This window comes from Aphelocoma coerulescens, chromosome 3, assembly GCF_041296385.1.
Source record: "Aphelocoma coerulescens isolate FSJ_1873_10779 chromosome 3, UR_Acoe_1.0, whole genome shotgun sequence".
NCBI classification, from domain to species: domain Eukaryota; kingdom Metazoa; phylum Chordata; class Aves; order Passeriformes; family Corvidae; genus Aphelocoma; species Aphelocoma coerulescens.
Genome location: NC_091016.1, coordinates 74,607,682 through 74,621,084, shown reverse-complemented (window position 1 = coordinate 74,621,084; position 13,403 = coordinate 74,607,682). Strand labels below are relative to the sequence as shown.

At 37.9% G+C, this 13,403-nt stretch overlaps 1 protein-coding gene across 1 annotated transcript in view; it reads right to left on the bottom strand.

Annotated features, from left to right (window-relative positions):
* Positions 1–13,403, bottom strand: part of MAN1A1 (mannosidase alpha class 1A member 1) — a 142,211-nt gene that overhangs the window by 99,617 nt on the left and 29,191 nt on the right. Inside the window, exon 2 of the mRNA XM_069010899.1 lies at positions 5,079–5,175. Within this exon, the coding sequence (XP_068867000.1) occupies positions 5,079–5,175 (97 nt within the window). The remainder of the gene's footprint in view (positions 1–5,078; positions 5,176–13,403) is intronic.

The following is a 13,403-nucleotide window of genomic DNA, read 5'->3' as shown; positions in this document are numbered from 1 at the left end:
ACACTTTTAATTTCAGTGACTATTAGCACCTGTGCTAAGAGTGGGGAAAGAAAAATTAATTCAATTTTTAACAAATCTAGCTTTTTGTATGTGTAACATGAAACAATATAGTGATATTTCTAGAATGTTCTTCTAAATCTCCAGTATTTTATACATCTGTGCATTTTAGAGCCAGCACTGGTGTCTTTTAATTTGATAAAGCTCAAATAATTTTTCCTTCATTGCTTATCTCTGTGCTTCCTGTGGAAGCCTTTGGCACCACCACACTTCTGGCACCCGTGCAGCTTGGCTACATGTTTTGTTATGAACCACCTTCTTTTGTTTGAACATGCTGCCTAGTAATTTGCTATCTCCACCCCCCTCCTTACAAAGGATATCACTCCCCACAAGGAACAATAAATCCTTGTGCATCCCATCCATGCCACTTTTTATGGACCTCCATATATTTTTCTGGGAAGTTGCCAACCTTTACTACTCACTATGAGCTCAAGTCTGCCCGTTCTGTGTATTAACTCAGAATTGTATGTCCCATTTCACCAAGTGCTAGTTTAAATTAGGAACATTTGCTATTTCTAAGTGCAGTTATCGCCTGTTGGGGAATCCTTCTGGGTTTGTGGAACTGTTTGCAGTTTGCCATTGTCAAAGCTACCCCCCCCCCCCCACCAAGTAACTTATTTGGACTGCCAAACTTCACTCTGGTAATTTGATTTTTCAGCGTTGGGATGAGTAATTTGAGAGTGTGGCCTCAGCAGAAACGGATTCCTGTGAGAGGCCAGTAATAAGCCTGAAAAATGTTTTTTGGAAATCTGAAAAGACAATAGACTTGTCTTTGTTGTGCAATGTGACCTCCTCTCACAAATGCTGTGTTGAGTCATTCATCCACATATCTGTTCTGTTGTTCTTTACACAAGTTAATTTAGTTGAGACAGATGTCAGGCTTACTTCCAAAATTAAAACCACATTCCAAAATACAAAATTTTAAGGAATAAAGCAGGAAGAGTGAAGACAAACTGGGGTGGGGGCAAGATTTTGAATCCTGTCAATTTGAATTAATATATTTTTTAAATACATGCACAATTAGTTGTCTAGGCTATATTAATAAACTTAGAGTTTAAAAATACACATTGCTATACACTGCCAACACAGTTTTGAATATAAATTTTGTCAGGCTTTAAAAATATTCATACACCTCAACACTCCATAAAAGAAATGACAAAAAACAGTTTAAAGTGGGAGGAGCAGGATCTTACTAAATTATAGTACTTTGGGGTTTGTAGATTGTGAATATTTATTAAATGCCTCCCTTTTTGCCTCCAGAAAAGGTCCTTTTTCACTTGCAGAGATTAATTATACTATGCTTACAAGTTACAATATCAAACTGGCAATACTGCACATGAAAGTTTCAGATAATTAAAAAAAGCCCTTTAGTTACAGTCACTTAAGTGCAGAAAACACTTCTAGAAAGAGTTCTCTGCTAGTGCAGCAACACTCATTAGTTTTTAAATTAGTTCAGAAGGCTTAGAGAGGAATAGCTCCTGGGTTGAGGGATTGGTGGTAGAATGCTATGATAAAAAAATGGCAAAATTGTGATTTTGCCATGTTCACAATAAGAAGGTAGATTAATAAATCTCTGCTTCAGCAAACATTGTTAACAGTAACCTGAAGCATAAAGGTTAAGGTATGAAAAACTAACAGCACTTACTCAGGACCTACTTTCTACGAGGAATAGTCAAAGAACCAGTACTCATGGAAGAAGTCATAACAGGAGATGTGCCCTGTTTTTCTAATGGACAGGTATGGTGCAAACAGATGCTAAGCTATTCCAATTTATTTGATTAATCTAGAACAGTTGTACACTTCATGGAATTAAACTAATAAGAATATTTCTGTCTTTTCAAATAGTTGCTACAACAAGGTCAGACCTAACATGGCAAATACAAAGGAAATAAAAACATAGCTTGGATGTGCTGAAAAGACATTGCCAATGGTCAGAGGTACCTATGTGGCACTGGCTTCAAGGAGAAATGTTTCACTTCCTGTATGTTTCAGTGTTTCTCTAAAAGTATATTATTCTTAGTGTGCACATGTGAGAGAAAGCAACTTCTGCTCATAACATGAACATATCTACAGTCTTCCAGTCTTTAAACTTTCTCAACTTATTACAAACACTCTTCCACACACATGACCCGCAGAATGCCAGCAAGATCAAGTCAGTTCCTTAACTTCACAATTTGTTTTCACGGCCTGAATTTAGGACAAAAAAAAAGTTATTTCCAAGTTCAGCGAGAAGTCCTCAGCTACAGAATAGCTCTACTACTATTAATCTGTACAAGGTGCTAAAGCAGGGTTCTTTTCCTTCCTCCAAAATTAGAACCACCAGTTGTCCCTATCCTTTCTCCCATTAACACGCCACTGGCCACTTTCCTCTTCCCCTAGCCTAGGTATAGTGTTAGTATTTCATGATGATATTTCCTGAGCCACATCTATGTGTAATTACACCTCTTAAAAGCCATCTTATTTTTGTACTTCTGAGAAACACATCATGACAGTTATGACTTGCCTTCAAGACACAACAGTCATTATAATCTACCTACAAAATGGAGAAAGAAAGGAGCCATGCATTTATACTTTCAAAAATAAGCTTAGAAGCAGTATCATTTGAAAACAACCCTCCCCTTCCATGTCAGGAGAGCTATACTGTAACTTATACAATATAAAGCATCCCACAGCACTGGAATCTGCTGTTCCTCACAGTGAGATACAAAAAGTCTTTATCCCATAACTGCCACTCCCAATATATGCAAAGCAACCTAAGTGCAGCAATTAATTCAAGGGAGGAGAAGTGTTTAAAATCAAACAGTGCCTAATGAAATGTGCTATATTTTACTGATACTAAGACAATCCAAAACTTGTATTTTCGAAAAATTGAGACCTGGTAGCAAGAAGAAAAGACAATCTTGGCAAATTGGAGTTATGATGGGTGACAGTGAACTGAAGATCTTACTTGATTTCTGAAGGTTGGGAGGAAATTCACAGGACACAGAGCTGAAGGTAACCTATTCTCCACTAATACAATTCAGAATTACCTTAAAGTAGTCAACCATTTTCAACCTTTTTTTCTTTTTTTTAAACAAGAAACAAGGAAGATAAGGAAACTTGTCTGTCTTTTCATGAAGAAAAAAAACCCAAGACACAAACAGATCACCCTTTTCCCTTTTATTGTCTTATGAAAAAGGAGGCATTTGTTGAATTCAAACATGAAGGTACAGACCAGATCTAATCATCTGAGGACACTTACAGAAACAAGGTTTTGTTTGTAAAGAACAAAAGGAAATTATGGATCCGGGCAAGGGTAACTTATGAGACAGACCTGCTTGCAGATATGCTGCTCTTTGGTGTTCTGTAAAGCAATTCAGCAGAAAGAGACCTAATGCTTATTTTGATTTGCACCAAGATCAATAAGATTGAAGACATTTTTAAGGAAAACATCTCAGCAATAAGATCTTATACTAGATGACCACGATGAGAAACTGATCTGCATTTAGACTGACTCTGGCTCTTACTCCTTTAAATGCAGTTTTATTTCTCAATTCAACACTTGTCCTGTTTCACATAGAATTGTGCCTGAAGTGATTTAAACTTATGCAACATCCACAGAACTCCTGCTTAAGAATTTCACAAGTCAATACTTCTACAGCTTTTGCTGTGAATCCATGCAATATTATTACAAACTCAAACCTTAGTAATTTTTATACCACTTCTGATTTCAAATGAAACTATATTAAGTGTTTTAATTTTCAAGAAATTATATGCCATTTTGTTGTACTGCAAGAAAACAGAATTCCATTAAACAGTTCCTCAAATATACTAAATTGCACAACTATCATTCTCCTGAAGACATTTTTAGAGAAGAGAATGAAACAGAAACATGGCTTAAGCTTGAAGTCTTCCGGTTTCAAGAACTCAGAGTCCAATAACTAATTAGATAATAATTACTTATTAACATTTTTGATGTTACCTCGGGGTAGACAAGCAGTGCAGCAAGATCAATGTAGATGTTGTATTTTCCAAATTATTTTTGTAATCACAACTGCTGCCTCTAAGCAACCTCCAAATATAGTTGGGGATTTGATAAGTGCTCTATTTAGGCTGTTTTAGGAAATGTTTCCACTTCAAACTATCTTTTGCAAACATCCAACAAAGTTCCTGTTAAAATCAAAATAATGTATTGATTTTGTCTCAGCTATAGAAATTAGTCAATTTTTCAGCTTTCTGTTTGAAAAACAAGCTATTTGAATAGAAAAAATGATGTCAAACAGTTTAATTCTTCGTTTTTCCGCAAAACTGAAGATAATGGCAGTTCATGGGACTGTTTTCTTAGGCTTCCTCAGAATGCTGTTTCTCTTCAGCTACTATTTATCCAGCTGTAAGCCCCACTTGGACACTGAGAAAGTCTTGCCTCATTACACTGCATTTCTACAGTGTGCCTCTCCTACTAGAACCTTTCAGTCCCATGTTTGTGCTACACTGATAACAACTTGGGCTATATTTAGCATCTCCTATACAACATTTAGAGGCGCAAACAGTTATGTTAATGAAAGAGAAAGCCTGATAAGGGAGTCTGATACAGATCAACACATTTTTATAAGAAATGGAAATAAATTCCTAAGAACAGCACATAGCTTCAGCTACCTTCATGACTGTAGAGAGTATTGTTTGTTCCTTGGATAGGATTTCTCCTCTTCTCTCCCCCCTCCCCCTTAGTTCCCTGCTTATTTAATGTGGCATCAATGATTTCCATAGTAAAAGTTTAAGACAGGACAGTATTCAATGCAACAAAACTATATTTTTATCATGCAGCAATGCCATGCTCCATTTATTCTCATTCAGACACTAATCTATAAAAGTCACGGAAACCACCTTCATTTACTGTTACTTTTTATACATAACAGAAGCAAGAAACATCACGCTGCATGACAGGGAGCAGAAAGAAAACATGTTTATCACCTATAAGCTTTTCAGCTGATTTACTGTTTTATGCTAACGTCACTAAGCACAAAAATACACTCTCTACTCACCAAATAAATTGCTTGAATGTCCTTGCTTAGATATGGGTTTCAGTTCATTTAATCCCCATGCGTAACGCTTATAATTATCCCAGGCATGCTTCATCATCTGTAGGGAAACGAAAGCAGGATTATAATGTTGATTTAGGAAGAAGCCGCAGAAAATACCAACTTGAGAATGTTCTCAATATTAAACATATTAATTCAATTGTTAACCAAAAGACTGTTGCAGGCATTGAAACTATGAAATATTCAATAAAGAATAACAGTGGCACTGTTTTCAGATGGCAGTGGGATGGTTGCTGTAACAGTTACTGTTTCTCTCCACTTCTACTCTTTTCTGCAAATTTATGGCCAAGACACACTCGAAAATGATTAATTTTTAGGAAGGGAATTCATTGTATCATATATCGATTCAATTAAGATTTTATTTCCCTTAAGCATATACCTCTGAAACTGAGGGAAGTAACAGTTTTAAAGAAAGTTTTTCCCCTAGAACAGGATTCTTTAAGGTGAAAATAAAGCTCACAGTCATTTTCAGATTCTGGCAGAGACTTGCTTGCATAAAACTAATTGGTTCAAACTCAGCACAGGTAGTAACAGTAGAAGGATGGCAAAGTGGGCAGGCAGAACACCTAGAAAATGTTTTGAGTGTTTTACAATACAATCTTTTATGACTATAAATCCACCGGTAGCTACTTTCACATGTCATTTTGCACAAAGAGACGAAAACCTTTACAACTAAACATATAACTACCAAATCATGTTTTGCACAAGAAGAGGTGCAGCACAGATAAATACTGCTTTGGAAAACAGCCTTGCAGAGCCCAGCAGTTGACTCAAGAATAGCTCACACTCCACCACCACAACCAGAGACAATTGGTCTGAACTGTCCTTTTTCAAGGTGGTCCAGGTGCATGGCCAGGAGCCCACATGCCCCTCCCCAAAAACGTGAGAAGAAAGCACACAGCTCTGCAGGCCTGGTGATGAACCACTGGCACTCCAGCAGGTCCAACACCTCCCTTTACCATCCACCACTTTTAACACCTGCTCAAGAAGAGTCTTCTTTAAAGGCCACCACAAACAGCATGACTTTATGTAACAGAAAAGAAAGATATTGCCTCCTTGCTGTCCCTCTTCCCCTCTTCCACAAGGCAGAGTAGTGCTGGGAATGCCAGAGGTCATCTTCTAGACAAAAAGTGACAATTTCAGACCTTTTCAAAGATACTGCTTCAGGCTGTCAGATGACAACACTGCTCTGCCCTTGCTTTCAGACCTCTTCTTGAGGCCATGTGTGTCAAGGATAATTCTGTTAAATAACAGTTATAATTCTAAATTTAAAAGCAGCAGCCTTGGGACATGCTGATAATAGTAATCCTGCACTTTCTCCCTTCCTCTTTCCTTTGCTCAAACCACAAATAAATTATGTCAATTAAAAATCTGCATTAAGCCATACTATAATAAATGACAACAAATTTTCTAGAATACTGCTATACTTGTGAGAATAAACATTTCTCCGCTATTAATGGGAGAAAAAAATCCATGTTTATCCTGAAGGAAAATTCATGGATGTTTATCTACACTACAGGTACAGCTTTACAAATACAAAAATTGCCAATTGCAGTTAATATATAAGCATTTTCAACCAAAAGATTAGCCTGCTGTCAGATCTCAGCTGAAAGGCAGCAAGTCAGAGGCCCTGTGGAAATGGTCTCAGGCCACAGATGGCAATGATATGCCGGATGACAGGGGCTGTGCCCATTGCTTGACTTCATTGCAGAATGGCTTAGGAGCTCTCCCAGGATGGGGCTTTTTGTCCCAAAGCAGAACTGGTAATAGGCAGCCAACTGGGAGACTTTATGATTATGGGGCATTCCCAATCCATGGCTACAAGGATCAAGACTACATGAAACCAATCATTTGTCCACAGCATATTTACTAATTTACCAATTTAAATTTTCTGGTAGTTTTGTCTATTGTACAAAGAGGACTTATTCTGCCCTGTCATCATAGCCCAGACCTGCAAGCTCAGTTTTAGATATTGACATACGAATTCCCGGAGATTTCAGGAGGCTAAATCCTATGCTTTCTCAAAGCTTATTTTCTCACGTAATCACATCAGAATCTTTTCATTTGCTTAATCGTAATCGGGGAACACCACACAAAAGGCTTTTTTTAAAATATACATTAAACTTGTAATTAAGTGGTCTGAATCAAAGGGTCTAAAGATGCCATATTACAACAACATTAAAATTGCTCAAATCAGTACCAACATTGTCCTCTCATTTCTCCATCCTTCCTCTCCTAGCCCATCCATGCTCCTTCTCTTGCATAAGAAATGCAGTGGTCATCTATTCCCAAACCAAGTCAGTTCATGAAACAGAAACTTTTGCAAGTTAGATTCTTTTTTTCAGGAACCTTTTCGTCTTGTCTGATTCCCCAAGTCAGATTGCCATGAGTATCAGAGTTACCAAGAGGGAAAGGCAGGAACAACTCCAGACCACTTCAGTCCAGCCACAACAGTCACAAAGTGTGTGATGCCACAAGATGTTTTATATGCAATCCCTTGCCTTTAGTTTTTCCCCATGGACTGACACTTCAATCATATTGTATCATAACTGTATGTGTGATTTGGTAGCAGAACCCATTCTGATTACCCTATTGCTCATCAACCCGTAGCTAGTAAGACAGGAAGATAACCCAGACAGTAGACACTATCTTCTAATAATATTTATTATTGTGTGCTAATGAACAACAAATGGGTTGTTGGGGTTTTTTTGCAAAATTTCCTTGCATTCTGCTAACTACTCAGGTACATTTGCCTAATTGCTTCCTAGGAAATTACAATGCGTGGATCCAACAAGCCAAGAAGACAGAAAGAAATACAAACCAAAACAAACAAACAAAAAAAAAACCCAACAAACCCCCTGAACAAACAAAACCACAAACAAACAATAAACCAAAAAGCATCCCTCCCCCTAAACTTTAGGAAATATTCCAGTAGTAAAAACCCCACCAGAATTTACTGAGCAGGAGACCTGAGCAGATTCATCTCTTTTGGCGAATCAAAGCGTTCTTTAGACCTCTTCCAGAAAGCCTAGATTTAGTCAAAACCACTGAGGTTAGTGAGTATATTTATTCCTAAGAAAGTGTACCTTTAGAACATTCTTGCTTTACACATTTGGGAATTTATGGACATACATTGAAAGCAAAAGGCAGCTCCAAAAGCAGTCAGTGAGCCCTCTAGTGTTTCACAAGAAATGAGTCATTCCAATTAGACACAAACGCGAATGGCTATTTAGAAAAAAGTTACTAGCACTTAGTGTTACTGTGTTACTGGGCAAAGAGCCCGCAGATACAGCAGCCAAAGAACCCTCTGCTAATCAATACTGCCGTGGTACACAATTGAGTTTGCGCATCTAACCTATCAAGAGGTCTCAATTTCTAGCATTCAATACATCAGAAATACTCTACATTCCTTCCCCCGCTGTGGAAATTACAAAACTATAATAAGTTTCCCATTACATTAACTTCCTATTTGTTAATAGCTTAATTTTCTATGTAAGAATGAAAAGGTTCTAAAATATTAAGGAGCAATTTTAATAGACCAGCTCACAGGTAGTTCTTTGCTTAGGCAAAACTCCTAGCACTGGTACTTTGGGAACGAATTTTAACAGGTTTTTTTGAGAAATCCATCTATCTTTGCAGTCTTCACCCTTCTGTTTGCATGGGATATCACCAAATCATTATCTCCTGATTTTTTTCTTGGTAATTCACAAAGGGTCTTTTGATCATGTCTCTGACTACTTGTACAAATCACTTGAAATTTCTAAAGATCACAGTTACTAAGAACATCTGGTATATCAACACAACATTACTGATGCTGTTAAAAAAGAGAAATTCCCAATGAGGGAGAGTCTCTACAGTATAACTAATAAAATTATATTTCAAATAATTCCTTATTACCCTTCCAGGATGTTAATAGGCAGCGTTACACTTGCATAGAAGCATCCCTCAGTCCTTCTAGTTTTACTATATGTTTAAAAAAAATCACAGAATGGTTGGGATTGGAAAGGAGAGATGATCTGGAGATCAACCACTTCCAGCCCCTGTGCTAAAGCAGGTTCACCCACAGCAGGTTGCACAGGACTTTTGTCCAGGCAGTTTTGAATATCTCTAGAGGAGGAGAACATCTTGCAGTAGAGATGTTTTTCCTCACATTCAAACGGAACTTCTTGTGTTTCAGTTTGTGCCCAGTGCCACTTATCTTGCTGCTGGGCACCACTGAAGAATCTAGTCCTGTCCTGCCCTTAAGATATTTGTATGCCTTGATAAAATCCCATCTAAGTTGTCTCCAGGTTAAACAGGCCCAGCTCCTTCAGCCTTTCCTCAAAAGTGAGAGATGCTCCAGTCCCCTCATCATCTTCATAGCCCTTTGCTAGGCACTCTCCAGTAACTCCTTGTCTTTCTTGAACCGGGGAGCCCAGAACTGGACACAGTTCACTGAACCTCATACTCTAGAAGAGCCTGACAGCTCCTGGTGAAGCCCATGCCTACGTTAGCAAAGTCTGTTTGTGATGGAGTCCCACCTCAGGTCCCTCACAGTCAGATGAGCAGCTGAAAGTTTGACCAGCTAGGATTGTTTCACTAATAAGCTTGCTGCTTTTCCATCTTCAGAAAAAAATGGGGCACAGATTTTTACGTATGAAGTCATAAAATGCCAAAGGATTACCTCCCACCTGTCTTGGAGAATAATGAAGTGTGCTACTGTAATTGCTACCAGCAAAGCCACTTAGAAGAAAAAGGTGAATGTCTGACATTATGCACAAAAGGACCTGTGGATTTCTTTAAAAGAAGCATTTTTAAATACAATTTTAAAACCCTTCTCAACCCACTCAAATAAGTAAAAAAAAAAGTAAAATACAAACCCCAGCAATTTGTTCTGTGAAAGCAGAAACAACAACCTTTCCTACAGCCATAATATTGGCCAACTAAAAGATGATGATAATGCACTCCCAGTTGTTGGTATTTTAGTTACTGCCATCTTTCAAAGCACTCTAACACAACACCTAGAGAGGATATATAAGTCACTTGTAATTTACAAAATAAACCCTATTCAAACAGGAGCGCATTGACAGAAAACAGTGATGCTGAATCAGCACAGTAATAGTCGTATTTAGATGGAAACTACTGCAGTACCAGGTGGAGTGAAAATAATAACTTAATAAGGTTTATTTTTAGCAGTTACATATTAGTGGGGGAGATGCCAAAGAGGACGTCAGGAAAAGAATTAAAGCACTTTCTTAGAACTGGCATATTAAAGGAAAAAAAGGATTAATTGCATGAAACAGTACTATCTTGACCTTTTTAACCATTTAAATCTTGCCAAAACAGAGGAGGAAGGCAGAAGACTAAGATACTGAAAGTTCAAGAAATGAAGGGACAAAAAAACCCAAACAGCTCCCTCTCAAATCAAACCTTCCCCCAACAAAACTCTGAAGAAAATGCAACAGTTTATCTAGTCTCCATTAACTCCCACCCCTAGCTTAAATAATCTTTTCTATCTCAGTTTACATTGACCTTTCTACACATTTAAATTACTCTCACCTTTTAAACTCCTTACTAGAACTACATGTTCACTCAGTCTAGTCTCCCTGCATCTTCTCTCCTTGATGCTGTAACTAAAACAGCATTTTTCCACAGTATCAGCAAGGGAGATGAAGGAAGTCTCTAGAATTAGTAAGATTAGTAAGAAACCTCAGCAGACATTCCACTTGAACTTTCCTCAGGTACAAATCAACTTGCATGGTTGATGACTGTTCTGGGTCTGGTTAGGATGGAGTTAGCATCCATCACTGCAGCACATATGGTGTTTTGAATTGGTGCCTGAAATAACGCTGATAACACAGCAACACTTTGGCTGTTGCTGAACAGTGCTTGTAAAACAGCAAGGCTTTCTCTTCTTCCAGGTTCTGCCCCTTTTCCACTCCCCCTGAGAGGCAGAATGGAGGAGGTGCCTATAAGGTTGAGAGGGGACACAGCTGGGAAAGCTGACTCCAGTTGGTCAAAGGGTTGTATTTCCTACCACATTAACATCATGTTCAGCAACAAAAACTGGGGCACAGGAAGGAAGACCAGTTCTCCAAGGTAGCTGCTGCTCAGCATCAGTCTGATTGTGGGAGGATATGAGTGATTGCCTTTGCACCATTTGTCCCTGCCTCCCTCCTTCTTTCACCTAATAAATGGGCTTTATCTTGTTCCACCCGTTCTCTGGCTTTCATTCTTCCTGTTCCCTCCTGCAGCCCACCTGGGCCAGCAGCTGTGTGGATGCTTGGCTGCTGGCCCTGGTGAACCCACCATGGTGTCTCATGGCATCTTCAGTGCAGGAAGTTTGTGACCACAATGCAACCCCCCAGCAGGTTTCTTTGCTCTGATGAAATATTACATCAAACATTACAAAAACTCAAGTTTATATTGTTACTGTCTGTTCCTATTACTGTTAACCAACAAGCTAAGACTTGGTGAATCAGAATCACAGAAGGGTTGAGGTTGGAAGGGACTCTCTAATAGTCATTTTGCCCAAAGCCCAGTGAAAGACCTTTTCTCAACTGTTTTCACAGCCCCTGAGTACCAACCAAATTGCAGCACAGCTAAAAAAATCATTCTAAGAATTTATTATTAGCAAATGCAATATTACCTTTGAAATTATTGCCATCAATTAGGCTTTCATTGTGAAAAATCATACAGTGAAAAGCTGTATGATCCCCCTTCAGCTGATTCACTATCACTTTCATAAAGCTATGCTGTATGTATGAAACCTTTGTTTAATATGCTCTTACTGAATCTACTGATTACCACAGTGAGTAATTTTTGGAAATACACAGCCTTTGTTTCTTTAGTTATCAAAAGCATTACATTTGTGTTTCATCATCTTCACAATGGTATTTAGCGTAACATTGCACTTGAAAGAAATACAAGTTATTAACTGAGTTTATTGAGCTTCTCTTGAATAATATGCATCTTGAAAACATGAAGTTATATGTGAATTTCCTCTGTATCTCCATACATAACACTTTTTCTAGGATTAGTAAGCACAACTACATTGTGAAATCATTTGTCAATTTCCCTTGTTTCTGAGCATGATCTTTGTTACCTTTGTCAATATTCACATTACTGTTTTAGTAGCATTTTAAACCTCTTATTTCAATCTTTTTTTTTTTTTTTTCAGTTCTGCATGCAATCCTAACACATTCCAATGTCTTTTCCATCTGGAAATGTTTTGATCACTAATAACTACCTTGACTTTTCTTTTTTCTAAGTAGTTTTTATCAGTATTCACAGTATGTTCAGACTTGCTCTATAGTGGAAATTCTAGGTAAAGATATAAGGTGTTCTACTGCAGTTACTCCTTCACTGATTAGTTCATAACCTTATCTAAGCAGACATGCAGCTATGACTAAGAGTGATACATGTCTCCTTTTGGCTCTTTCAGTTACTCTGTCTACTGTTATGCTGGACTGCTGACAGCATTCATTATAAGCAACTTTTCATAAAACAAAAACTAAAAGTTAACTTTTTAACTGAACCAAGATTCACAAGAAAACTGGCTTATATTCAGATCATGTCTTCTGTAGGTAGAATTGTGTCTCGAGTTTATTTTCAAACTAAACATTAGCCATTACAGTTGTCTGAATTTTAAGCTCTTTATTATCTGTTACTATTTCTTACTCCAGAAACAAAGCTGAAAAAAACTCCTCAAATGTATAAAGGTTCATCTCAGTTGATACTGTTTATTTTTTTTCTCTTGAATCTGACAGAAGAAGATACAAATGACAGACTCCTTTTCTCTATTGGCAGCAGAAATCTGTTTTTCTCCTTCAAGACACGTAAAATAAATCCTGTCACCATGAACCTTCATATAAATAATCACTTCTTATCTGTCAGCAGGAAGATTATTGCAAATCAGGAGCTTGACAGATTTTTGGTGTTTATAACCTCATTTCCTAATGGCATCATCCTGAGTTAAAAGCAAACCACACAGTGTCAATGTTTGTTTAACAGTCACTGCCAAAGTGTCACCATTTCTAATTTAGCAGGTGGATGACAACCATGCTCCAAAGCCCTGGCAGGCTGGAGGTGTTCCTGTGAGTGCTTCCTGATGGGACTTCCACCTAGCCAAGTAAAGCCAGAAAGGAGACTTTAGTATTAGTTAATGGGCCAGTAAAAAGGATTCCCAGTCGCCATTTTCCACTAAGCAGAAGACAAAGGTTTGGAGAACATTAAGGTGCTCACAGCTTCCTAGTGCATTGTGATAGGAATGAAGAATTCTTAACAACT